Below are 27,982 nucleotides of genomic sequence, written 5' to 3' on the forward strand. Positions count from 1 at the left end.
TCAGACAAGAATGGACAACATTCCTCTCTCAAAAGTCCAACAACTGGTTTCATTAGTTGCTACATGTTTACAGACTGTTGTTAAAAGAAGAGGGGCTCCTACACAGTGGTAAACATAGTTACAAGTAACGTGTTACTGTAATCCGATTACTTTTTTCAAGTAACAAGTAAAGTAAGGGATTACTATTGCAAAAACGGTAATTAGATTACCGTTACTTTCCCGTAGGAACGCTGCGTTACTGCGTTACTAAAACCGTGATTTTTTTGCGAGACTGTCTCATGACAGTGACGTAAGCGAGTGCGACGTTCGTGACAACAGCTGTGTGCAGATCAACAGTGGATCATATATCGAGTACGGAAAGAGCATGAGCATGCAGCGTTTAAAGCGTGGAAGTACTGACCTTACTTTGGGTTTGATTCCATAAAAAGTGACAAAAACATTAGTTTCCGCTGTGCGTGGGAAGAAAACGTCTTTTTACAGTGAAAAAAACCCCTAAACTTCCAAGCAAGCACCCGAGTGCGCAACGACGTAATGAGAAATTCACAGAGAAACTCGCGGATTCTTCCACTGACCGCTGCGGCACACCTGCACCAGGGCAAACCTCCGCCTACCCTACTCCTGCTTTACAGGTGAAAATACAGGAACAGGACCGCTGAGTCTTTGACTTTATTTATTTTCTGCTGTGTTTTACTTGCATCTATTTGAAAGAGTGAGTGTAAACACAAAAAAATATTTTATGTGCTGGAATGTGCAGAAAATAGGTTTAAATATTAAACAAATTTCTTCCAGTCAGAGAATGTTGCATATAATTAGATTTTTGCTTCATGCATAAAGTTAAAAGATTAAAACTAATAAAACAAGTTTTAAAAAGAGACTTTTTCATTTGATTACATTGTGTATGATGGATTATGCAGAAAAAGTAGAATTGGGCTGAAAGATCTATCACTTTATCACCTATTCAGGTTGTAAATCGTGTTTTTAAAAAGTAACTAAGTAACCAAGTAAATAAGTAATTAATTGCTCTTGAAAATAAGTAATCAGTAAAGTAACGGGATTACTTTTTTCAGTAATTAGTTACTGATTACTTTTTTCAAGTAACTTGACCAACACTGCCATTCTTCATGAAATAGTAAAATGTCTCAGTTTAAACATCTGATGTGTTTTCTATGACCTGATGCGAATATATGGGCTTATGAGATTTGCAAATCCTTTACATTTTACACAGAATCACAACATTTTTGGATATCAGGGTGTAATACAGTCCTTGTTTCACACAGAAATACTAAGAAATTTAATTTTTTTCCTTTAATACAGTAAACATTTTAAAGTAAACTATAGGGAATAAGTGGAAAAGAAAAATCAAACCACATGGGAGAAAAACTCTCTCAGAAGAGGCCTAACATTGACTCTTCATATTTTGCTTTCCCCCCTCACTAACAGAAGGGATTAGTTTGTTCTGGATGGATTTGGGAGAAAATGATACAAGAGGTGGGGTTTGGAATTTTTGGCAAAGATCCTTAGACTAGAATTAGGAGGCAACATTGGACATATTTTCACAAATCCAAATCAATTTAAACCATTACAAAATGTGCCAATATGCCAAAAAAAGCAGACATCTGCACAGTTTCTTTCCATAGGGCGTCACTCTCATGAATACTCAGCACTCTCTGTACTTAAACATTATACTATCATACCTGCTGCTGTACTGTTTTGCTCTGTACTGTAAATTTATAGTGTCCTCACCTATAGTATATACAGTAACTAGTCATCCATCCCTTATTTATTCGATAATTTTAGTCCATCATGTGTACCATTGCACCATAATATGCTATGTATGTCTGTGTCATGTTGATAGTATAGTCTGTCGTTTACTCTTTTCTCTACACTGAGAGCAAAGAATGATCTCGAGCCCAATTCCTTGTCAGTGCACACATACTTGGTCAATAAATCTAAGTCTGATTCTAAAAGACACTATCTTCATTTTTAAGAAAATATCACAGACTAGCTAGCTCCAAGTGTCATTGTGTATCCAGAAGGATATCTCATTTCATGTTTACAGCTTTGGAGATATGCAGTCTTAAACTGCTTTTGTTTCATTTGTTGATAATAAACTGTGCAGAACAATCCAGCAGGGACATCTAAATTGCTCAAATACTGGCTTTTCATTCAGTTTTGTGTATCAGCCAGCCTGTGCTGCCAAAAGCTGGTACTTATTAATACTGGCCTTCTCAGATGCATAAATCAGTCCATAAAATGTGCAAAGGAATTTTATTTTGTCTGCAGATATTTGAAATATATTTTCTGTCTCTCTGAAAATTAATTCATGATGAAATATCAAGTCAGTGATGTCATGAATAACAAGACACATATAACGAGTGTACTTCAGGAGAATCAACTCTAAAAACAGTATGCGGCGATAGTTTTTTATGGTCTTTGTTTTCATGTGAGGGAGACGTCTATATATTTCTGTGTTTGCCCACACCTTCAGGATGGACCTGTGAAAGAAGAGAGCCAGTAACTGGACCAGGTCGTAGTGGACGTAACCATCTTTCTTCTCCACACCAATGATGTTGGGAGGGTGAAGAGGTTTGTTCTTGTCTACACTCGAGTGGAACGGGAAGAAGCCAAACTGGAAGAAGTATTTGATGACGATGGTGACCTGGAAGGAAAACATCATCAATCAATTTGAAATACACACCAAGTCCGACTTTTACTCTGGAACCTGATGATCATCTGCTAGACTAAATGCTGTTATGTTCCCTGTTGCCTTTTTTTCATCTTAACTTTGTAGTATTCACTGTGGACAAAACCAACAATCTTTTCCTTTATGTTTAGATCCTTTATCTACTTCATTTCCCCCCAAAAAAGACATCTGAAATTTGAAAATTAATGATAGAAACACACAGTTACTTAACAATTTCTTGAAAATCTTAGTTATTTATTTTGCAACATCATCATCATGTTTGTCTGCACCTCAGTATAGATGATGACAGTCATCCAGTAGCGCTTGCTGGGCCGTGGAACAGACAACATTGCCCAGAGAAAGATGGTAATGGGAAGGACCAGCGTAACACAAGATGCTGACACCAAGTGGTTTATGATGATGACCAAGTAGCACACCAACTCTGAGTGAGCCACCAGCATGTTGTAGAGGGCGTAGCAAAGCTGGAGGAACAGAGGCTGGTTTTGGTAGAATTTATCTGACTGCTCCAGCTCCTCGTCATAAAACATCCTGGACAGACAGAGGAGGCATTAATGGAGGTCGTAACAGTGAAAAACTATTTATGTTTGATTTTTTTTTTTAAAGACAGAAATTATATCACAACTGAATGACTCTAGAGACAGATAGTTTACTCTCAGAAGGCTTTAAGTCGGGGGTATCAAACATAAGGCCTGGGGGCCAATATTGTCACAGCAAGGAATTGAATCGGGCCCATTAGACAGCTTTAGAAAATGTCAAGGAGTGAATAGATTTGAACTCTTAACTGTAATATCATAGGTTTTACAGCTTTTTCTATTTATAAGGGCTGCCGTTCATAATAGACCAAAGTAATTAACAGAAAAACAATTAAATAACAGGAAAGTTCCTGTTTTTCCACGGTAAATGAACAAAACCTTCATATCTTATAATTACAGGACACTCTGCTTAATGAATTCCCATAACTTTTGCAGACATTTTACACATTTATCACATGATTTCACTGCTCTGCCCTACTTAAGATCATAGTGAGCTCTATGTGTGGCTCAGCATGTAAAATGAGTTTGACATCCCTGCTTTAAGGTCTAAAACTTTAATCAATATATTTTTTTTAACTTACTTGTTGAGCAACAGTTCACTGGCCGTCAGTTCAGTAGTCATAGAGGGCAACATGATGTCCGACCTGCTGTCTGAGCGGCTGTCTGAGGTCATGACCATGCACCTCTTCCTATCTGTGTCACTCTCATCGTCACTAACTTCCAAGCGGTCAAAGCTGACTGCCTTGCTGTAGCTGGGAGGCACATCCGCATCAGATGTTTTAGAGGTATCTGTATCTGGAGTGTAGAGCAGCTCTGTTTGACCCTCCGTAGGCATGAGGTCCTGCTGTCCTGCACCATCTTCACTCTCAGTGATGAACTCTTTCTCCTGGGCAGAAGGAGAAGCGTGTAACTCTTCCACTCTTAAGGAGGGGCCCTCATCTGGACCAAAAGACTCCCAGGGAGCCTCCTCTCTCTCCTGGTCCTGCTGTTCCTGTAGTCCTTCTTCACCCTCTAATCCCTTCTGCCCTTCCTCGACCACCTCTTCTTCCTCTTCTTTTTTTTCTTTCTCCCTGGGCTCTCCATCACTCAATGCCACACCCTCAGCCTCCCCAATCTCATCAAACTGTTGAGATTCCCAGGGAACTTGCTGCTTGTCTTCCACTTGATCGTGCTCATCCTCCACTTCTTCTATGGTATCAGTAGTTCCCTGTCTAGAGTAAATTATGACACACTGGGTTGGCTCACTGTGAACGAGAAGACAAAACAAAACAGGGATTGTGTCAGATGTATCAATTTATTTGTACTTTCTAAATATTGATTTGGGTTCTCACTATATCTGGAATAAATAAAAAACTGGCATCAAGCAGAAAGCAAGCGTGTAGACACACTAATACATTTTTAGACTACATTAACCCGTATTATGGAGTTTTACTTGTAAGCACTGACAGGACCTAAAAATGTTTAAGGGCAAATTTCTGCATTAAAAAATATATTACTTTAATCCACCTGTTTAGCCTGTTTTAACTTATTGGCAAGTTATTCACAAATTATGGGTTAACACAACAGGAGTTGTTTTTTTACAGTGCTTCAAAAAAAGTGTTTGCCCCCATCCTGATTTCCTAGTGTCTTGCATATTTGTCACATTTACATGTTTCAGACCATCAAACCCGAGTAAATACAAAATGCAGTTTTTAAATAATGTTTTTATTGATTAAGGGAGAAAAGTTATCCAAGCCTACCTGGTCCTGTGTGAAAAAGTAATTGCCCCTTTTGTTAAATCATGAATTAACGGTGATTAACCACATTTTTTGGAAAATTGAGTTCAGTTTGACTAAACACACTCACGCCTGGCAGACCTGTTGAATCAAGAAATCACTTAAATAGAATCTGTCTGAGAAGCAGGCAAAAAGTTCTCAAAAAGCAACACATCATGTCACGATCTAATGAAACACCTGAGAAACAAAGACACTGACATCTTTCATCTGGAAAAGCTTACAAAACCATTTCCAAGGTTTTGGGACTCCATTGAACCACAATGAGAGCCATTATATACAAATGGAGAAAACTTGGAACAATGGTGAAGCTTCCCAGGAGTGACGGGCCAGCCAAAACTACTCCAAGAGTACACTGATGACTCATCCAGGAGGTAACAAAAGACCCCAGAACAACATTAAAGAACCACAGGCTTCACATGTCTCAGTTAAGGTCAGAGATCATGATTCAACAATAAGAAAGAGACTGGGGGGAAAAGTCATCCATGGGAGAGTTCAAGGGGAAAACCAGTGCTGACCAAAAAGAAAACAAAGGTCTGTCTTACATTTGCCAAGAAACATCTGGATGATCCTCAAGACTTTGGGGAAAATACTCTGGGGACCGGCAAACAAAGGCTGAACTCTCAAGATTTTAGTCGTGTTACATCTGGCGTAAAAGTAAAACAGCATTTCACAAAAGGAACCTCATACCAAGAATAAAATATGGTGGTGGTAGTGTGATGGTCTGGGGCTGTTTTGTTGACTCAGGACCAGGAAGATTTGCTGTGATAAATGGAACCAGGAATTCTGTTGTCTAGCAAAACATCCTATAGGAGAATGTCCAGCCATCAGTTCCTGACCTCAAGCTGAAACACACATTGGTTCTGCAGCAGGACAACGATCCACAACGCACCAGCAAGTCCAACTCTGAATGGCTTTAGAAAACAAAAATGAAGACTATGGAGTGAAAAAAATAGGAAATCAGGAAGGGGTCAAACACTATTTCACACTGCTGTATGTATCACATTCTGGATTGATCATCTCAGTGTTGCATGACTGGCAGAGCCTCTGGACAATCACAATTCCAAATAATGGTCCTTCTGCCTTTTCAGTATAACGATAACCATAACAGAAGAATAATAGCTGGTTAGCGCAGAAGGCTAAGATGCACTTTAACAAATATGCTGTTAAAGTTCATCTTGTGACCATGAAAGAAATCAAGCAGACATCATTTGGGACAGTTGGAACAGCAAACCATTAGAAAGGAACTCTCCCTGTCAAAGTAAAACTACTGTTCGGTCCAACCCAAAAAAAGAAAGAGGCAGTTGTTTAAAAGAAGCAGGTCACAATTTACAAAACCCCTTCTTGTAACAATACTATTACTGAACAACAACTTGTGTTTAAGGTTAAAAATGGATTTGTGACAGAATGAAATACAAAAGTAAAAAAGTTTGAAATAGAAATCATGCAGTGATTCAGCAGACGTTAATAATCAATGCAAGACTGATGAAAACACAAAAAAGACAGAAGAGATGCAATGATATTTTCTGTGTGTACATGCAAAGGCCCAGCACCTGGATATGAAGCTGCTGCCGCTGTCCACTGATGAGCTGGACATATCCAGCCTAGGTGATCTTTTAAGTTTGGGCCTGGCACGCTCACTGGTTTTGGGAATGCACTCTGGCATTGCATCCAAGTCTTCCAAGGTGGATTGACGAGAAAACAGTGTGGTGGCGTCAGTGCAGCCACTGATAGGTTGTGAGAGTGACAAATGGGATGATCAGTGGTAAGAAGGATGACATGAAATCTATGTTATGTTAAACAAAAGAGATGATATTCTGCAAATAAAAAGCATCTGTAAAGATCATAGATCATGTGATGATTAACACAAAGATACAGTAAAGCATTTTGGTGAAATGGCTCAGTGTGATGATAATGTGCTGATAGAAAACTATGATAAGTAGGAAGTTTTTTTCTTGTTTGTTTTTAATGCATTGAAGCAGTAAACGTATACAGGTTTTTACATTCACATTTGCACAATACTGCACATAAAGACAACCTGAAACCGTTCATGATGGCATCTCGTTTAGTCTTCACATTGCACTGCTAATCTACCTGGACATGCTCTCTCTGGAGGCCGTGGACTCCTGGCTCTCCATCCGGTAACCTCCTCGCCTTCTGCGGACCCCGATGGAGCCCGAGACTGAGTCGTCCTCGCTCAGCACATCCATGCTTGCCTGTCTGGACATGTTAAGCCTCATGGCCTTGTGGTAATAAACATGGATGCTCTCTCTGGATGGCACGTTACCCTGGTGGGAGGAGAAGAGATCTGATCATACGTATTCCACTGAGTGATTTTATAAATGATTCAGTGAAAGCACATTTAAACTAACCCTACTTCTACATGTTTAAGGTCACTGCAGAGAGCTGCATACCTTCTTGACCTCTCGAGTCAGCATGCAGCGCTCTAAACGCAGCACAGTGGAGATGTCAATGTACTCTCTGCACATTTCATTCATCCATTTAGTGAAGCTTTCCACCGTCGTCTGGAAGAGCATCCAAGTGACCTTGATGATGTTGAACACTCGTTTGATGATGTTATCTGAGGAAGAGCACACAACAGAAAATGCATTAAACGTGGTCGAATTAAAAACTCATACTTAAATAAACCTTTTCATTAAATAATTGACAGTGTTGTATGTCCGAATGCCAGTAAAATTCCTTGAAATAATGATTTCAGTAATTCCTGCCTTAGTTCCTATAACCGTTGGGATCCTGATTTGCTGTGATTGTCCATGGGAGTCTAATCGCCAAATAGCTAGATTGATTTTTTATATTAATATATCACATTTAATTCCTACTAATTATCGCTCCTTATTGAACTAAGGTTATTGCACCCATAAATCTGTTTGGTTTTACAGGGGATTTACAAAAGTTGCACCGTTTTCTAAACACATACACGTTAATCAATTACAGTATCAAGCCCAAAAAGTATGACATTATTTCTGGTTGTTTTATTTGCTGAAACAGCAGGTTCATGAACCAGCAATCTAATAAATATTAATCTGATTTAATCACTGAAAATAATGATAGCATAAAGATTCCCACTCAAAAATACATTTTAATATGTATACCAGTTTTTCTCATGATGGAGAATTTGGTCAGTGTAAATTGGAGAGCTGTAATTTGTAAAACTGAGTGTCATAAAACCAACCTGGGCCACCAGATTTCTTGTTCTCATCGTCTTTTTCTTGCCCATCAGACAGCTCGCCAAGGTCGATGGTCACGCGACCTGCTGATGTACAGTACAGACAATTTAGTATAAATTTAAAGTCTGTTTCAAGTCAGGAAAAAATTTCCTTTCTAGAGCTGACTTACCATCTTTCTTGCTTTTTCTGTGTCTAACTCCTTTCGTGTATCTCTTCCAAAATTTGCGCTTCGCTTTGCCTCGCGCCCTGAGAGCAGCTTTGGGGTCTGTGATCCAGGTTTGATACATATACTGGAGAAAGGAGGGTAGCAGTTAAGTTTTAATGAACGTCACTGAGGGGAATTATGCCAAAGCCACAACAGAAAAAAAAAATATTACAAAGTTTATATCTAATCATTAAAAGTCATGTAAATGTTATGCTGCTCTATTTTAGTATTTCTTAAAACTAGCCTAGAAATAAAATCAGCAATTCATCATAGTGAACGTTCATATGATTAAAATACCAATTACATCTTTTATTTGCCTTTTAAACAAAATATGCTTGAGATTTCTTTAACGCAAGACCACCATCACCTTACTTTACACCAAATCTTTACAAAAAAGGAAAGAAAAGCGAGGGAGATAATTTTCAAAACAGTTTTTTAACTCTGACTTTGATTTCTAAAACTTGTGTAACAACCTATAATATCTATTTTACACCCCAAAAAAAATCTTTACCAGGAATAGGGACCACAGATCAAATTTGAATTATGTTGTACGTTACATATGTGATAGATCGTCAGAGCAGCGGGCCACATAAAATGGCCATGACACACATGCAAACACCAATCAGTCAGACAGTAACAATACATGGTACAAAAACATTCTCATTCCAAGTCGAATTTGGTGATCTATGTAAGTTTAGTGTTTTGGAACTGGATGAATAAACACATCTATTAATTTACAGCATGTTCACCAAACACGAGCTGGAAAGGCAGTTGTCTGTGGTGTTAGTTGTTATTTGAACTGGCAGATGTTCACAGAGAGAGCCAGCTGTGTTAGATGAGGGTGAATACCTTGCCTGCCTTCACTACATACTGCAGCACAGTTTTAGGCAGCTTAATGACAGATTTGGGTAAAGCCAGAAGAGCGGAGACAAACTTCCCAATAGCTCTCTGAAGAGAGGAAACAGAGTGGGGAGAGGGTTAGTAGAAAACAATTTCATACTGTTAGAAACAACAGAGGTTAATTATGTTAGGAGGCAGTAAACAAGAGGAGGACTTCAAAGCAAAATTATAGGTGTTTATTGAAAGGTTAGTGCCTACTGTATCACAAATCACATATTGTACTGCGCAAAACTCTTCTTTATATTTTTCTAAGAAAATGGGCTATAGGTCCAGTTATTTATTTAAACATGTGCAAACATGCATGGAAAGTGTACAGTATGTAAATTAAGATACAGAGTTTAAAATTTAATGAGCTTGACAGTCAATATTTGGTATTATCACCATTATTCTTAAACACAGCCTGAGCAGTCTTCAGGAATAGTTCTCCAGGCTTTTTGAAGGACATTCAAAGCTCTACTTTGTATGTTGGTGGTCTTTTGGTCTGTTCTCTATCAAGATGATCCCATACTGCTTCAATGATGTTGATGTGCAGGCTCTGGGGAGACCAATCCATCACTGTCAGTGTCTCACTGTGTGGTTTTTCTATCCAGGTACACTTTTACTGCATTGGCAGTAAAGGTTTGGGATCATTGTCAAGCTGTTAAATGAAGCTGCTCTCAATAAGATGCTTTCCATTGCTAGCTGACATGCAGTCCCAAACCGTAACAGAAACTACACCGTGTTTTACAGATGACTGCACTCATCTCTTCTTGACCTGATGAGAATTTGAACCAAAAATTTAAAATTTTTATTCCAGTTCTTGTGTTTGTTAATTTGATGTACCTTGTACACCAGTGCCCTGTTTCTCAAGGACATGACTTTAAGATACTGTTCATCTACAGTAGATGGTGTTTTTCTTCTGTACAAAAATGTATAGACACTGGTTCTATACTTGTTCACCCCTTAAGTTAGGAGCCTTTTAATGGTTGGATGACTCATAGGCCAGTGTTAAGTGGTTTAACAAATGAAAAAGCATTCCTCTAATAAAAATAGTCAGGTAGACAGACTGGACTGAAAATGAGCGAAAAAGAAGTCAATGTCCGAAGAAAACCTTTGGGAAACCTTCAGAAAGCCTGGGCACTTATTGTTCAAATCCACTTTAAAAATGACAGCTCTGGCTGCTTGGAAACAAAATATAAAGAAATAAAGGGTGGCTTAAGACTTTTGCACAGTATCATACATCCCAACTTCTACATTTAACCCAGGAAAACAGGAATGAACAGTACTGTAAGTGTAAAACTCTTTCTAGGTGATATCTTTATATATACTTATTATATTATATATACTTATACTTTATATACTTAATTTTCATTCATCAGTTGGTGTGTTTGTGATAGTGGGAGGGTTACAGACATGAGTTGAGAAAGAGGCCAGAAAAACAGGCTATAGTTGTGGTTACAACATGATGAAGTAGTCTTCCATTGTGTTACATTGTATACACAAATGAAATGTTATGAAGTGTTATGTCTACCTGTGGATGTGAGGACAGAAAAAAAACATTGCTCACTCATACACAGAGGTACGCAGTACTACAAATACTGCTGTATTTCCTCTTTCCAGAATGACACCTTTGTGTTTTAAACTTCATTTGCTTCTCCACTTCTGCTTTAAACATAGTAAATGAGCCAATATGACATCATTCACTATTTTGGCTGTTGCTATTCTGTTTTTTTAAAAAGCAAACATCAGAAGTGATGGGTGGATGTGCTTGAGAAACCGAGGAACCTGCAAACTCATGGAGTAACAAGTTGTCAATCAGAAAGTATATGCTGGTTTATCATCTAATTTATAAATTTTTAAAAAGAGCATCACATTGTATTCAGCAAGACTTTGAAAATAGTGACTGACATCATAAACTCTTTAGGAAAGTGTTACTGTGTCTATAAATCATGGGAGAAATAGGGTAATTTTCCCATAGACTTCTGTATAATCAGATTTGTTTTTACAATGCGAGGAGCTGCCCCCTACTGGCCATTTGAAACAATGCAACCTGCATTCGCTTTGCTTTTACGATCCAAGGCAACGTCCACCTTTTACATATAGTTTACTATAGTTGTAAAGAAAAGTAATAGCTTAGAGAAGCCAATTAAAAACTATTTTGTGAAAAAGGACATCCATAACCATGTTCTTCTCCTTAAAATCTCTTTGGGAGAATCACAGCATTTCCCACTCTGAAGCCAAAATATAACCACCTGAAATGCTGACTTCTTTGGTGGATCGTCATCTTTTTTCTCTTCTTCCTCCTCTGCTTCTTCTTCACTGTCAGTTTCAAACAAGTAGTAGTCTCCACTTCTAACCACTGAGGGGCAGAGCGCAAAGCACTGTTACATTCACTCAAACACAGGCTGAAGTCATTTATTGCTTTTATGACATTAAAAAAAAAGCAACAGAAGGTTCTCTTGCTGTAAGGAAGAAACACAACCACATTAAACTCTACATATTTCTCTATCAAACATTTGCATATATCTATGGCTCGTTATGATATAGACGCACTTTTAAGAGGATGAAACCACACGTTAGTAAAATTAACGAAAGTATGAGCAGAAAACACAATGAGGAATGTCTGTTATTCTCATATTTCAGTCGCCCTGGAGTGACTCCAGTCTACAGTAGTTAAGTGTTAGAAGCAATGGGATAGACAAGGCTGACTTATGTCCTTGAACAGAACCGCAGTGGGCAGGAGATGAGGGGAGGATGCTGGGAAATGGAGATGAAACATCAAATGACAAAGAGATAAAATGGAGAAATAATTTGAAAATGTCATGTGGGGGTGGAGTATGATATGAGACATGAGTTCAAAACAAACAGGCAACCGCTGTATTGACTCAGGGAAATGCTGGCATTTTTTTTTTTTTATTTACCACAAACCGACTGTAAAAGCCATAATTTTACATATTTAATCACTGGTCTGATTGCTGTTCTATTTTCTCCTAGGTAATGCCTGTTTGGTGATCATGTCTGCAGGCAAAGAATGAACTAAACCTTCAGCCTTTATTCCAGTACTGAGAATGAAGGCTTGTCAGCTTCATTTCTTTGCTTGAAAATATTTTTGCAATGGAGTGATTCTCTACTGTAGGCTCTTTAGGTGAGACCAGCGATGAAGTTTATGTTTTAAACAACGTCAAGTATAAAACCTCCAGACGTTAGTCATTTTCCCTTTCTTCATTGCTTCTATTTAAGGCAACCCTGTGCTGCACTCTTGCTGAGACTGTTACGCTTTTATAAACCTAAGAGTCTCGCCACACTTGCTTTGTAAAGTTACGCAAGAGCTACAGGTAACGGGGATCCTTAAATAGAGACAGAAAAAGATTAAAGTCCGGAGGGAGAAGGCAGATACTATATGATGTTGCCTTTAGAGCCCATGGGCAGTATGGGAATCCTCAGCATTCTGGTCAAGGACACAAGGGCCAATCAGAGTGGAGGAAGAGAAAAAAGAGGTTTTGGGGGGGTCAACCTACTGGAAGCATGGTCAACCCACGGCCTCCACCACTGCTTTTTTTTGGTCTTGGCTTTCGTTGGCTGTGCTCCTAAAATTTCACAAATACATCAGTGCAACATTTAATAAGAAATTCAGTTCTGTAAACTTCAAGACACAAATCTAGTATGTGAAGCTTTTTATTTAGTTCCAATGCTAATAGAAATGACACTATTATAGACATTCTGTTCTTCTTATAAACGATCATGAACGCCCACCCTCCTTGAGTAATACCAAAACTCATAGTATTTCTACACCCAGCAGGCTTTGTCATACCATCATCATCATCCTCTTCGGGCGGGACTATCGTCTGTCCATCTCCAGAATGTTGAGCCAGGCTCAGCATCTTCTCCTTGCCCCGCTTAAACTTTTGCTGCCTCAACTTAATGCGCTCCATCCTGATTAGATCAAAGAGAAGGTGACGAGACACAAAGAATCGACACAGAGGAACAGCGTAACAGACTGACCATAAACACCTCCGGGCTTCATGTGGAAATTACTGTACGTTACGTAACAATGGAGTGCTCATTAGAGAGGGCGAGTGGACATCATCAGAGCTTGTGAGTAACCCCTGAGTTACTATGAGTGGTGGAAATACATTGGCTTGATGAAGTAGAGCAGGTTTCTGGGAAACAATGATGAAACTGAGCCAGGAGACACTTTGAGTCAAGTTTTTCTGCATCATGTTTACCTTGGTGTGAGATAAATTAGAGGGGGCCTAATAAAAGACGCTCAAAATCATGAAACAGACATAACTGTGTTTTAGTTTAACTCAGTGTTTAGTGATATTTTGCATTTATGTATTGTCGGCAAAAACAATAAAAGACCTGGTGCCGCTAAAGTCACTCAACTAAACTTAATTCTCATATAAAACGAATTAAACACACATATTTGAGTCGCTATGTTGCACTGCAAGACACGCTTTTCATCATTACCCTGAGTGCTCCGACTGACACCCTCACCTTCCACATCTACTCTGCCTCCTCTCTCAGCTCTTGATATTTCTCAAGCTTTTTGTGTTCCTTCTTTCTGATGTTGCTATCATTTGGTGTAGCTACATATATCACTGCAACCTTCTTCATCTATGTCCGGTTGGTTAGCTATCACCAGTTTGTCCATCTGTATGTGGAAGTCCAATGGAATCTGAGCTTCTGAGGGGGTTCATAGGCCTGAACCTGCTGAGCCAGATGGTTAACAAGTAACAAAGAGAGGGAAGGGAGCTAGAACTCAGGGGATTGTACTACCACAAAGTAAGATTCTGATTCTGATTGAAGGCATCAAAGACAGCTACAAGTACCTTGGAATCCCACAGGCAAATGGGAACCAAGAAGCGCTCACAAGAAAAACTGCAACCACTTAATACCTGCACAGAGTAAGGCAAGTCCCGAGGAGTCAGCTGAATGGGAAGAGCAAGATCCGGGCAATCAACACCTACGGCCTGCCGGTTGTCAGATACCCTGCTGGGTTAATAAGCTAGTCAAAGGAGGAGATAGAAGCTACTGACATCAAGTCAAGGAAGCTCCTTACCATGCATAGAGGGTTTCACCCAAAGACCAGCATCCTGAGACTGGACGCTAAGTGGAAGGAAGACGGCTGAAGACTAGTGAGTGTCAGAACTACTATCCAGGATGAAACAACACAGATCCATGAGTACTTCAGGGAGATGGCCACAACTCATCATGTGCTTGGTGAATACGTCAGTCAGCAGAAACCAGAAAACGCATGTACCACCAACAGATAGAAGAAGTAACTGATATAGAAAAATCCCACCAATGGCTGGAAAAAGCCCGACAGAAAGACAGCATAAAGGCACAAATCATGGAAACACAGGAACAAGCTCTAGGTACAAGTTCATTAGAGAATGGGATCTATCACACCAGAGAAGACCCCAGGTGCAAGCTGTGCATAGAGGCCCCTGAGACAATTCATCACAGCAGAAGTGAAGATGTTTCTCCAACCTTCTGTTATCCAATTTTGGTGAGCCTGGGCAAATTATAACCTCAGTTTCCTGTTCTTAGCTTCCCAAAGTGGCACCACATTTGGCCTTCTGTAACCAAGTCGCTTCAAGATTTGACCTGTTATGCATTCTGAGATGTTCTTCTGCATACCTTAATTATAATGTGGAGTAATTCAGTTACTGTTGAGTTAACGAACAGGTGTATCTAGTAAAATGACCAGTGGGTATATATTTGCACCCAAGTGCCACGATGAAGCAAGGCAGGAAGTAGTAAAATTAAATTTTTTTTCAAGGAATGTAAGGATAGATTTCAGATAAGAGGAAAGAAAAGCAGCTAATTATAGCAACTACTGGGTAGAAATTCTGATTTAATTTAAAGAAAATTAAAAGAAAATTAAATTTCATGATTAAAAAAAAAATCCTTCACTTGTCACTGGTTTTGCTTTTTTCTTGTGCAGACAACTGCAGAGCAGTTACGTGTCTTAGGAAAATAATCACTTTTCCATTCAGCGTTGGCTCAAAAGACAGTGACATCACAGACACATCATTTCATCAGAGGAAGGTTAAATGTTTGGAGTCTCACTGTCTCTTCAGCTGCTCCACGGACTTGCGCTCCTCCTCCAGTCTGGCTCTCACTGCCTTCACTATAGTTGCTTGGAAAAGCTCTGCACCTCTGAAAAACACAGAAAGACATTAGGAAAACATTTTGTTTGGTACGCCTGTATTTGTCAGGTAGAAAAGTTAATGCTTTGAGAAGAAATTTTAATACACGAGCACTGGTCTTGAATAAATCAAACCTGTATTTCTAATTAAATTGACTCCATGTAGCTGTCTCACTCAGTTAAATACCTGGAAGCGAGGATCTGTGATGCTCTGATATCTGCCACCACATGTAGAAAGTAGTAACTCATGAAGACTCGTCTCTGCAAGAGCAGGAAAGCAAAGCAGATACTGTCCCAGATGATGCCGGCCTCATTGCTTGGCACCTCACAAATATCCTTAGCATCTGGAATTCACATACAACACAGCCATATTTATTAATCAGGCACAACATTACAACAACTGACAGGTGGCGTGATTAACACTGATTATCTCCTCGTCATGGCACCTGTTAGTGGGTGAGCTACATCAGGGAGCAAGTGACATCAAAGTTAATTTGTTAGAAGTGGGAAAAATGCAGACAGTGTACACCCTTTCATGGAAACCTGTTTCAGCAGGATAATTCACCCTACCATGAAGCAAAAAATGGTTCAGGAATGGATTGATGAGCACAACAAGTTTAAGGTTTTGACTTGGCTTCCAAAATTCCCACATCTCAATCCAATACAGTATTTTTGGGATGTGTTGGACAAACAAGTGCCATCCGTGGAGGCTTGGATGGGACTTGGGTTTTTAAATTATTATTAACTAAGTTATAGGATTATACCTGCAAGTTGTTCATGAAAGTTAAAGGAATGTTTTAGTAATGAAAGTAGAAATTTGAGTCAATTCACCCTCTGCTTACTTGTATTTATGTCGTAGCCCTTGATGGTGCATGCCAGACTGAACACCTGGATTAACCAGCAGTGGTCCTGTAGCAGTTGGTTGATGTACCCACAAGCCAGGATCTAAAAACAATGTTGCTTTATTACACACTATAAATATTGCATTTTAACTGTCAACATATCAGTTAAAACTTCACATTTGTATTGCTTTGTAAATACTATGCAGATAATGTTTTCAAATCTCAGCGGTTTATCTCTTTTTATGTTGAATATATAGATGATGATAATGGTATTATAATCAGTTTGTCATAGATTACTTACAGATAAAATGTTTTTCATAGTAATCACAAAGATATTGTAGGCAATCAGGAAGTCCCAGTAGTGGAGGATCTTTCTGATTGGCTTCAGCAACAGGTCTCCACCAAAGAGCAGGAAGTAGAAGCAGGCCACCAAGTAACCCATACAGAAGACGCTGATACGTGTGGTTCCAGTGATGAAGATGATAGTGAGGACAAACCAGAAAAGGTAGCTGAACATGATAACTTTTAGCATGTCCAGGTAGGACCTAGAAATAGAGAAAAACAGTTTTTGTAAATGAAAAGACAAACAAGTGTCTGGTAGTTTTGAGAATAAGGATCCTTTCAAAAGCAGCACAGTGGCAGCTCCAAATGTGAATGAAAATTCCTAACCTCCGCAAAAACAAATAAATAAACAGAGAGATCAAATATGACATCCCAACATGGAGTCATGTGAAAATGAAAGTGCATCCTCTTTCATCTGGTGACTATCAGGTTCTAACATTAGGCAAATACAACCTCAAATGAACAGCAACACATGACATATCACAGTGTCATTATTATTTATATAACAAGAGCTTTAGCATGTTAAATGTTTATAACATTATAATTAGAAAACTGACTCTGTCCACCAGCTAAAGGTTGGCTGAAATTGGGTCGAGCATGTGAACAATGACCCCAAAAACAGCCGTCTTGGTTGACATGCCTCTGCAACGTCGCATAGAGACCTGGGGTGATGCCTCTGGATTGCTAGACTGAGGTAGTGGGTCCCATCTTGCTCCAGCTTTAGAGGGGATCACACTACTTGCTGATGATGAGCACAAAGAGTGAAGCTGTCATAGATACAAACAGCAGAAATGAGCTTTCTCCAAAGAGTAGCTGGTCTCTCCCTTTGAGATTGAGTGACATAATATTGAACCTCCCAAATTAATCTAGTTACATATATTTTTCTAGATCCAGGGACTCGATTCATAGTTGTTTTGGAACTCATTTTCAGTGCAGGTGGGCGTATAAAGTCTTGGACTGCTTTTATTTATATTCTGAAATCATTAGAATTCTGCTTGGAAAAAAAAGTTAAAAAAATAAAATCCTGGGCAATTAAATGTAATTAGCAAAACAGTCGTTACTCTGTGTTCAACAACTAGCGTTTTTCAACAATTTTCAATCACGTCTCAAAATGTCATCTTGTGTGGACTTATTTGAGCACTTTAATTCTCAAATAAATCCATAGAGTAAGACGTATATTTACACAAGGCCTGTTGCTGTCATGAAAAAGCAATGAGGGAGGTGGATGTAGTTGATGAGCTGATTTTAATCCCCATGGACCCCAGCTAGCTGCTATTACAGGTTAGGGTACATGTTTACCACATAGCAAAAGTCAAAAGAGAATTATCTGCTCATCATTCACAATTAGGGTATCACTTAATGTCACTTAGAATCTGATCAATGAATAGGAATGAGAGCTGTAACCCGATCCTTTCGCTCAGCACAGGTACACTGCTGCATGTCTTGCGCGTCTCTAACATGCTAGGCGCATGTCTATGGCTCCATGTGAAAGGCTGACGATATGATGCGCAGAGTGGAAACATGAGATGTAGCGTGCATTAATTTCAGATACATGGGGCCACAGTAACAGCTTCAACTCTTTAGAAAGCAGTTCTGATGAAGTGGGTTTGGATGGGACGATGCGTTGAAGGGCCGGAACAGCTGAGTGAGTGTCCTTCTTCATCAGGGGGAGAAAATACCTTTTCCATACTTAAAAGCTATTTATTGAGTTAGAGTACAAGGAAAAAGCGTCTGAGTCGGGGAGTGACGGACAGAGTGTTTTTGTGGATTATGGATTTCTCCCCCCACCCCGTATCCGTAATTCGATTCTGGAGGGAAACGATGGAATAAGTGCAGAGCTGCTGTGGCATGGACAGACGGGCTGTACAGCTCTCTCTCTTGCACTACTAGTGCTTGTTGATGGACACAGAGTGCGTTAATAAAAGACTTGTCCACTTTGCACACCAAAACAGTGGAATCTGAAGAGCACATAATCAATGAGTGTGGACAGGTCAGGATGCTCTTGCTGTCTTTTTAACTCGCGCCCTCTTCCCCTCAACATCCTGCGTTCACTCTTTATGTGCAAAGTCAGTATCCAGATCAGGCGAGTTTCTAAATTATGTATACAGCATGTATTTAATAACATCCCTCACTAAACCTCTGACGTGAGCTACTGTCAGCTGTCATTTTTTTCTTACCTTTATTTTTCTGGGATAAAGTATTTGCTGACTGAGAACGTTCTTATTCAGCACCATCCCACTTAAGATTTCTGCAGTTACACAGTTTGCAGCCAAGCACAACAACAGTTTTCTTCAGAGCACACCTCTGACAACGCAAATGGAGGAAAAGGGGGGTGTTCAGCCTGTTTGTTGATCTATTTTGTCAGCTTGTGAAGCAGGACATGCCAGAAAAAGTCTGAAAACCAGTGCTGTAAGAGATGCAATTGTGTTATTGCAATGGGAATGTGAAAACTTCAATCTGCAGATTGTTTAGTATCCATAAATTAGTAATTCCAAAGTTGTCTCAAGTCATATACTTCTGGGGCAATAATTGCAGAGTGAGACAAACAAGGTAACAAAGTAAAACAAGAACCAACTTGAGATGTCACGAGAGTGGGTCACACACAAAAAAGCAAAGAGAATTGGAGACATGGAAAAAAAACACTGAAAATGCATTAAAGAAATAATTACAATTAATCCGTCAATCACACACATGTACATACATAACTGCAAGTACACATGTGTTGTGCTGGACTATTCACTACAAGCAATTTGAGTTTAATGTTTAGCTGAGAGATATATATTAGGCTTTATAAAGATAGAGACAACAGGGAGACAGAAAGGAAATTAGGGACAAAGACAGAGGGTCCTGAGTAGAAATAAATTATGGATACTAAAATAACCAAATGGGTTTTTCTTTAATGTTGAAGCCTGTTATACATTTCTAAAACCAATTTTTGACTGTAAAATACTTTCAAAAAGCTTTAAATACATATACTTAGCTTTTAACAGCTCCACTTGTGTGGAGCACATTTCAGTTTTGTATCTGACATCATAGATAGGCACCCAACATCATTAAGCATCAATTAGACTGGCTACTTCACTTCCTTTCCATTTCAGCATGTTGACCTCTGTCTTAATGGCGGCTGAGCCATGCAATAGCCACAAAATGATGAAAAGAGAATCTAATGTAAAATATATTTCAGAAACTGGAAATCATTTAAAAAGGTACATACAGCAATACACTTTATCCATGTAGGACTAATAGAAATACACAAGGCCACAAGGCCAACCACTGTAGTGAACAAAGCTTTGAATCAAGGATCCAGCACCAGTGCTGCCACACTAACTCACATGGCAAAAAAATGTCCTAATACACAGTATGTTGAAATAAATGTATCAAAACAATACTAAGAGTTGCACCAGCACTTAGCTGCATTTTGTAGTATACAATACAGCATGTTTTCTGGCCACAATTCTCTGCCTCAGCTACATGTACAGAACATTTTAAGGCATACTACTTTCAGTAAGTACTACTGCAGCAGTTCTTACTGAAAGCAAAATGAAAGTATATCTAATTTGGAGTGTTATCTGTGGTACCTGCAGTGGATAAAGTCGGGCACAGGGTTGTGGACGCTGAAGGAAGCTGCATCCAGGTCTCTGCAGATCTCTACATTGTCACCGGCCATGAGGCGGACAGCTGCCTTGTTCTCATCGTCAAAGACCTGCCTCTGGAGGGAGGCGCAGAGGAGCAACATGAAGTCATCTAAAAGAGAAGAGGAGATGAAAGCGTTTCTATTTGTGGAATCAGTGTTAAATCTTCATAAGATAAAACAATTATTTGATTTTGCCTGTGACGGTACATTTGCTTTACTGTATTCAACTCTCAAATTTTAAAAGTTAGCTTAGTTATTTAGAGACTGCAGACAGACGGTCGAAGTCGAAAGTTTGTTTGCACTTTTTTAAACACCACTAGATGTGTTTGAGTGCTTTATTTACTAGTTACTTTATACATTATAATTTTAACACAAAATTATGTCATGTTGGAGTTTAAACCACGAACTATTGTAATAACAAAATGCTTCTGATATACTAATATATTAGTAAGAATAATCCACTAATATGATTAATCGCATGAAGATTTACATGCATGTTTCTAACTTCTAATGAAGGATTTTCATTTATTCTTCAAAGAAATTTTCTCTTTAACTATAAAACTCACAGATGAGGAATAAAGGATTGGGCCTGCTGCGGAAATCTGGAATATAGAGCCACTTGACCACATTGTCATTTTCTGTCCAGGGATAACCTGAAAAGAAAACATTATCATCAGACATATGTAAGAACATCATAAAAATATCACGCTTCGCTTTGAAGAACCGCAAAAGAATGGAGCCATGACGTGTTAACGGATTAAAAAAAGAAAAAAAAAGTGCATCATAAACATGAAGAGAACACCTTTTACGTGTGGACAGTTTTTGTAATTACATGAAAAACAGCCTTAATTTATCTCTGAAACAATAATGAACTGACTTTTAACTTACATTATTTAAATCATTACATACCCTTCATTTAATGAGTAATTAAATCCGATGGTAACGCTTTATTCTACAGAGTGATTTTGTTTATTTATTTATTTCTTTTTGTGCTGCAGCCTGGCATTGCTTCCAGCTGATGGGATGGAGAGACTTACTCAGTAATAAAATAAAAATATCCCAACTCGCTATGGTTTTGTTTTACAGTTTGCATGAAAATAATAGACATTTTTACAGTTTAATGCAGGGTAACTGCATTACACTGTGGTGCTCATTGTCAGTGCTAGGTTACATTAGGTTTAGTGTATCAATTTAAAATAAGCTGATGATCCTGATTAGATTCACTCATTAGCGTATAAACTTTATACGATCTTTATACAGTTTTTAAGCTTTATAGCTCATGTAAAGTTTGTTTATTCTTGTTGAGTTCAGTTGGATTCCTAAATCCACAAACAGCAGTAATTCTCAGAGCAGCAGCAGAAAATGTTATCTGATCACAGCCTGTATGCAAAGAAAACAAATCTACTTCAAATTTCTAAGCGATTCTCTTCCCCACACTTCACTACTTCGCAAATTCCACTTTAACTCCTGAATACAAGCAAAGACAAATCTGCACAGTAAAAATTTCCTGTCTTCCTGGTGCCTGAAAAATTTTGCTCACCTACTTCACCATGGTGATATGGTGATGAGATAGATAAGCATCTTGGAGAATCAGTCAGTTATCTGGACCAGACACATTGTTAAGAATGGCTTCTACGAGGAAATTAATCAGCTTTTGACTCACCAAGTGTCTGTTTATTGTGAGTGCAATCTGGCACATTTGATTACACAAACCTTTACAGGCTGCAGGTGGGATCCCGATGCAGACGAAGTACTGAACAGTAAGCATGCATGCCAGAAAGCAGCAGTACTTGGGCCAAATCTCAGCAATGGCTTTCCTTCTACGTCTGTACAGCACCGCTATTAAGGCAAAAGCATGAAGCATGGCATAGAAGTCCATACGCTGCCCTATGACGTTGACGACCAACAGCAGGCAAGTCTAAGGGAAACACAAGAGGAGTGTACATGAAGCAGTGTAGCACAGTACACATTTTAATAATGGGTTGCATTTATAGAGCGCTTTTCGAGAACCTTAAAGCGCTGTACAATTCCATTATTCATTCACTCTCACATTCACACACTGGTGGAGGCAAGCTACAGTTGTAGCCAGAGCTGCCCTGGGGCAGACTGACAGAAGTGAGGCTGCTATATCGCGCCATTGGCCCCTCTGGCCATCACCAGTAGGTGGTGGGTGAAGTGTCTTGCCCAAGGACACAACGACCGAGACTGTCCAAGCTGGAGCTCGAACCGGCAACCTTCCGATTACAAGACGAACTGCCAACTCTTGAGCCACGATCGCCCCAATTTAACTATTTCTACTTCATTATGCCACCTACCTCAAGTCCAAACTTGTAGAAGAAATAGTTGATGAAGTATTTGATGAAGCAGACAATGTTGATGTCCAGGTGCTGTCGTGTGATGTCATGAAAGATAATCCTGGCAGCGGGAGGTGACAATTTGTTCCTCAGTCTGAAGTATTTCTGATGGCGGTAGATGGTTACCTCCAATGCTAACAGAGCCAGCATCCAGAAGTTGTTCTGCTCAGATGGTCGGAAGAGAAAATTCCCCAAAATGCTTAGTTTTTATAAACTGTGTTTTTATAATATAGTTTTAAAAAATATTTAAATGTGATTAAATGGGCTGAGGATTACGACGGGTTGGGGAGTATCCAGAGAGCAACTTTAACATTGCTGGTTTTACTCATTTAAAGGACAAAAACTGCAGAATAGTCCCAGTTATTGGCAACATTTGATTGGCACTTCATATTTTCACAAGGTCAAGTGAATTACATTAAACTACTAAAAGTGTGAAGAAAACAAAAACACAAACCCGACTTACAAGACTGCAATCAAGATGTGATTTGCTGTATCCCTAGTGACTGATTTCAGTACTGCACATTGAAACAATTACAAAGAAAATCTAATAAGAAATTCCCTTTTGCTCTTAGCCAGTGGAGATGAAACCACACGTAGGGATGATCTGAATCCCAGTCTGGCTTTTCATTATGCCAGCAAACACATAATGAGATGTTTCAATATGAAAACCACTGCTAACTAAATAAAATAGAAATTCTAAGTATTCAGAGTCTGAGATCTCACAAGTATTAAGTTCCCCTAAAAGGTCCAGGGGATGGGGAAAGATACTCACAAAAGAATCTTACAAATATTCCTCCTAACTGTCAAACATATAACTCATCATCTACATAAGACTTCCGTACAAAGGTGAGCTCTACAACCCGTTGAATTACAGTTAAGCACCAGGCCTGCTGTCTGTGGCAGCCTGTAGTTGAAAACCTTTGCTATGAACTGTTATCACTCAATATTAGCTTTTTTTAAATACATTTTTTATACATTTTGTTTATTTTAAAAATCCAAAAATCTTGTGTTCATCTCACTGAATAAAACACAGATCACCTCCTTCCCTGTACAGAGATTTGGAGGTGTGGGTGAAACAGAGTGACACTCGGCAGGTGACACAGGAAAGTAAAGAAAAATAATTACACAGTCTGTTTTCTTAGGAATGTATTGCAGTGGAATATTTATTTGTTCTTTTTTCAGTTGACTGCATTTTGTGGAATTTTGATATTATTTCAAATTAAATACTGACTTTAAACAGCCAAATAGCACTAGGTCGGTGATGTGTTAAACATCTCATATTTGACTGAATTACCCAAATCTGCATGAATTAAACATGAAATAGAGATTACTGCTGACATAAAAGTTAATAATAATTTTAAAAAAAAACGCATTACAATTTTCCTGTAAACACGGTAGTTCTAAATTCATAATTGCTCTATAAATAATAAAGAATAAAGAGTCTAATAGGCAGTGTATAACAACGATAAAAGAACTGTGGTTCATTTCGACCTTACCCTCAGGTAGCCCAGCAGGTCGTCATACTTCCTGAGGCCCACCCAGTTGGCTGGATCCACTCTTCCGTCATACAACAAAGATTCTGGTAACATTAAACTCTTATTTGTTGAGTTTCTGCATAACTGTGGACAAAAACACAATGGGTCAGTTTTCCAGTCTAGTAGAATTAAAAACTAGGCCTAAAGTAGGAATTATGTTTTCATCAAACATGGTCAAAGTTTCAAATATCGAGTTCCGTAAGAGTAAGTCGCTATGAGGCAAAATTTCAGGCTGCTCTAAACGCTAATTTTAAGAAAGACTTTTTCTACCCTTGGCTCTGAATGATGTCAGAGAGAGCAGATATAGCCTATTTTGGTCATTTCAGACACACTGCTTTGGTTGTAACCATAGAAGTCCCACCAACCTGTAATTTAAACTTTCTTTTTATAAGGGTCAGACAATGGGAAGACACCTAGCTCAAAGGCAGAGGATCTAAAACAACTTGTTGTTTCAGATCTCCTGGAATGGATGAAGTTAGTAGCTCATCTAAGGTGAGTATACGATAAACAAGGCTTATTTGATCTGTAAATCATCCAAAGCTTTACTAGAAGAATCCAAGAATAAAAAATATGGAGCTTCAAAGAACCATAGTACTTTAATTCAAATCTTGGAAACTAGCAGTAAGGCTTTTTGTCTCTTTTGGAATGCAAACATTTTATTCCAGAGTTTTTATGCCCAACGCCAACAAAAGTCATGACATAAAGCAGGCGCACATCAATCAAAATCAAGAGAATCTACAAAAAATCTGGCTTTAATTAAGGATAATAGGGACAATGCTAAAGAACAGCATGTATTCTATACAACTTTGGTTGAGAAGCATTAATATTTACCAAAGTGCAGTTCTTGGAGTACTTGCTGGGATCTATTAAGTCCAGCTGGTACAACATTTTACATACAATGATGACACACGTCCAGACAGTGCAAACACTAGAGGCAAGGGGCCGGTACTGGCTGTACGGCAGTGCAAACGCCCAGGATGCAAGGAACACATAGTTGAACAAAGACACCTGGACAAAAGACAATAGATGTGATGAGGACAAAAAAACTTTGTCATTCATACCTCTTTTCCACAGCTACGGCTATAAATTTTTAACAATACACACACACACACACACACACACACACACACACACACACACACACACACACACACACACACACACACACACACACACACACACACACACACATTGTACACTGAAAAGAAAACAGGTGTAAATCAGTGATGATTGAAAAATTCACTGAACCAGCAGCAAAAGAAGATCAAAACTACGCTTCATGTTTGATAAACATCGTCATTAATTCCCTCTTACTTTTGCTGCCAACACAATTGTGCACAGCGTTGTCGCTCGCTGTTTCGCCTCCGACAAGAAAGGCTCATTTCTGCTGTTCAATACCGAAGAAATGCAAACTTTTTAAAAGTATGACAAATTGCAAAACGCTTAGCTGTGTCTCCAATAAAACCTCTTTAACATTGCTCTGTTTCACTTCAGCAGCATCAGGTAATGTTCATATGTTGATTCATGGTTTTCTTCCGTTTTTGATCTACTGCAGAATAATTTATTTGATATAAAAAGTCAGGCCAGGAAAATCTCCTTCATATTTTTCAGTTACTTCGACACAAAGACATCTGCTGTGATGCTCCCACCTCTTATTAAGTCTCACAAGTGTCAGCTTTGTATACATAGATATAAAAATAAGCATATGTACTGATAATTTATCAGAATTATAATATTTCTGACTGTCTCAGTCAAAATTGGGACCTTGGGAATTGGAATCGAATCGATAAAAGAAACCGATCGATACCCAGTCCTGACACTGACACTATACTGTGTCATCATTTATTTATCAAAAACTAATCTAAAAAGCAGTGACCCAGTAAAAACCTGACCTACATGAATTCCTATGAGTGGGCTAAAATTCCTCCACAATGACGTGGGAAGCTGATGAAGCCAGATAGAAAATGATTACTGTACTTTAAGTTATTCAGGAGGCTCTCTAAGCTACTGAATAATGGGGTGTACTGTTTTAATACACGGTTTTTTATTTTGGATTAACTTTTGTTAAATTAATAATGACACTATTTTTTAGCTTATCTTTTTACTATGACTGTAAAGACTGTCAAATGAGTTTTCATAAGACTGGTATGGTTCATGTGTAAACTCAAAAAATCTCAGACTCTTCTTTACATCTCCAAAGTGTAGAAGCTGTTACAATTCTCCAGAATCCCCCACACTATTATTTGGCTTGTATGCGATATAGTAAACAGTTCAATTTAGATTAGTGCTGAACGACATCAGCTTTATTTGTGTATCTGAGAAGTAATCACACTAAAATAGCAGCGCCTCTCCAGGATATACTGCGGAGTGCTAACAAAGGCAGGAAAGAGAAGATGGGACCCAAGTAAAAGCAGTTATAAACAGTACTCAGTTTTAGCACCAACAGGAAGGGAAACACATTACCACCTGTGGTGTTTGATATGAAAGCTGACCAAATAAAATAAAATATGACTTTCAGGCAGGTTTAAGTTTGTCTTGCTGCAGGTACAAAAGTAAGTCAATTCTTCAGCTTTCATACCTCTTTGATAGCAACCATGACAACGTAGCAGGAAACGATCTTGATGATATGGATCTCCAGTAACCACCAAATGAACAACTGCAGTTTGTGGAAATACTCCAGGAACTTGAGGAAGAGCACTGTCAGACGGTCAACCACAAGGTGCCATTTATTCTTCAGGTCTGAGGAAAAAGAGACAAAAACCAGACACGTTTAAATGGGAAAGTGACAAGACTGAAGAGGTGCAAACGGAAAGTGTTTAAAAACGAATATCCCTGTTACTTCTATTTTTCACCTGCAAGTTTGTCAACTTAAGCTGGGAGATTGCACAAGCTTCACTTCAGGACAACGTTAGCTGCCATTCCACATGTTTGTAATTTTCTACAGTTCATTCAGAAATGAAAGGCAGATATACAGTTCCTTCTTTATAGCCCTTTATATATATATATGTAATTGATGCAGCTGTGGTATTTTTAGAGTCAACCCCTCTATTGATTAAAAATAAATCAATCAATACAGATTCATGTTAGATTAATATGAAGCTAATAATGCATATTAATCTAACAAATTTAAAGAATGTTTGATATCAAAGTAAAAAAGTAAAGAAAATAGAGCTTTTACTCACTAATACCTTGCTGTAAATATTTAATTAAGCCTAAAACAATTACTCCTCCACTTCATTAGTCTGTTTACAGACGAAGAGTAAACTATTAGAAACTAAATTCAAGAAATGTAATTTCAATTTTTTGGTTACTTTATGGTAGCAAACACGTGTTTCATATTAATTCTGAAGCTGCTACAGGATTGTTAACATCATTTTTTCCAATATTAAAGTTTTGAAGTTTGATGAGAATGAGCTTAAAAAATGTATTAACAAGCAAATTCCAAACTGCTGTTTTATTTAGCTGAGAAACAGGACTTTATAATTTGTTTCATATTCCCATAAAAACCACTATATTGTGGTAGAGCGTGTATACGTTTACAAAATCCATATTATCTCAGGCTTTAATAGAGGCCCCATTGTTTGGCTAAGAAACTCTGAGAGAATATACCTCGTACAGCCCACAACTCATTATAAACTAAGAGGCCCTGCAGGGCCGCAGGGTTGTGTTTTATCACCCATTTTATTTTCTGTGCATGCAAACAACATTTTCATTCAAGACTGTCTGTGTAAATATGCTAGTAATGCAGCTTTGGTCGGCCTTAGCAGGAGGGTAAAAGCAGGCGCTTGAGCTATGTGCTGTGTCGTAATGCAAGATAAATCGGCTGAAAACAAAAAACCT

General features: G+C 38.5%; 1 protein-coding gene across 11 annotated transcripts in view; it reads right to left on the reverse strand.

The window, feature by feature from the left end:
- piezo2b (piezo-type mechanosensitive ion channel component 2b) overlaps positions 1 to 27,982 on the reverse strand; it is a gene marked incomplete at its 3' end in the record, with an annotated part of 92,996 nt that overhangs the window by 12,071 nt on the left and 52,943 nt on the right. For 4 of the 11 annotated variants that reach the window (XM_080861970.1, XM_080861972.1, XM_080861969.1 and 1 more), the window contains 23 exons: positions 26,721 to 26,881; positions 24,974 to 25,150; positions 24,104 to 24,226; positions 22,569 to 22,769; positions 21,967 to 22,171; positions 20,820 to 20,906; positions 20,198 to 20,363; positions 16,579 to 16,822; positions 16,278 to 16,380; positions 15,623 to 15,779; positions 15,357 to 15,446; positions 13,093 to 13,214; positions 12,800 to 12,868; positions 11,534 to 11,640; positions 9,252 to 9,350; positions 8,367 to 8,487; positions 8,203 to 8,283; positions 7,424 to 7,590; positions 7,104 to 7,297; positions 6,563 to 6,736; positions 3,819 to 4,481; positions 2,974 to 3,232; positions 2,483 to 2,659 (listed from right to left, as the gene is read on the reverse strand). In XM_080861970.1, the coding sequence (XP_080718096.1) occupies positions 2,483 to 2,659; positions 2,974 to 3,232; positions 3,819 to 4,481; positions 6,563 to 6,736; positions 7,104 to 7,297; positions 7,424 to 7,590; positions 8,203 to 8,283; positions 8,367 to 8,487; positions 9,252 to 9,350; positions 11,534 to 11,640; positions 12,800 to 12,868; positions 13,093 to 13,214; positions 15,357 to 15,446; positions 15,623 to 15,779; positions 16,278 to 16,380; positions 16,579 to 16,822; positions 20,198 to 20,363; positions 20,820 to 20,906; positions 21,967 to 22,171; positions 22,569 to 22,769; positions 24,104 to 24,226; positions 24,974 to 25,150; positions 26,721 to 26,881 (3,947 nt within the window). The remainder of the gene's footprint in view (positions 1 to 2,482; positions 2,660 to 2,973; positions 3,233 to 3,818; positions 4,482 to 6,562; positions 6,737 to 7,103; positions 7,298 to 7,423; positions 7,591 to 8,202; positions 8,284 to 8,366; positions 8,488 to 9,251; positions 9,351 to 11,533; positions 11,641 to 12,799; positions 12,869 to 13,092; positions 13,215 to 15,356; positions 15,447 to 15,622; positions 15,780 to 16,277; positions 16,381 to 16,578; positions 16,823 to 20,197; positions 20,364 to 20,819; positions 20,907 to 21,966; positions 22,172 to 22,568; positions 22,770 to 24,103; positions 24,227 to 24,973; positions 25,151 to 26,720; positions 26,882 to 27,982) is intronic. The other 7 variants (XM_080861974.1, XM_080861966.1, XM_080861973.1 and 4 more) reach the window with 5 other exon arrangements.

The sequence above is a fragment of the Rhamphochromis sp. 'chilingali' genome, assembly GCF_963969265.1.
Source record: "Rhamphochromis sp. 'chilingali' genome assembly, chromosome: 16".
Taxonomy (NCBI): Eukaryota; Metazoa; Chordata; class Actinopteri; order Cichliformes; family Cichlidae; genus Rhamphochromis; species Rhamphochromis sp. 'chilingali'.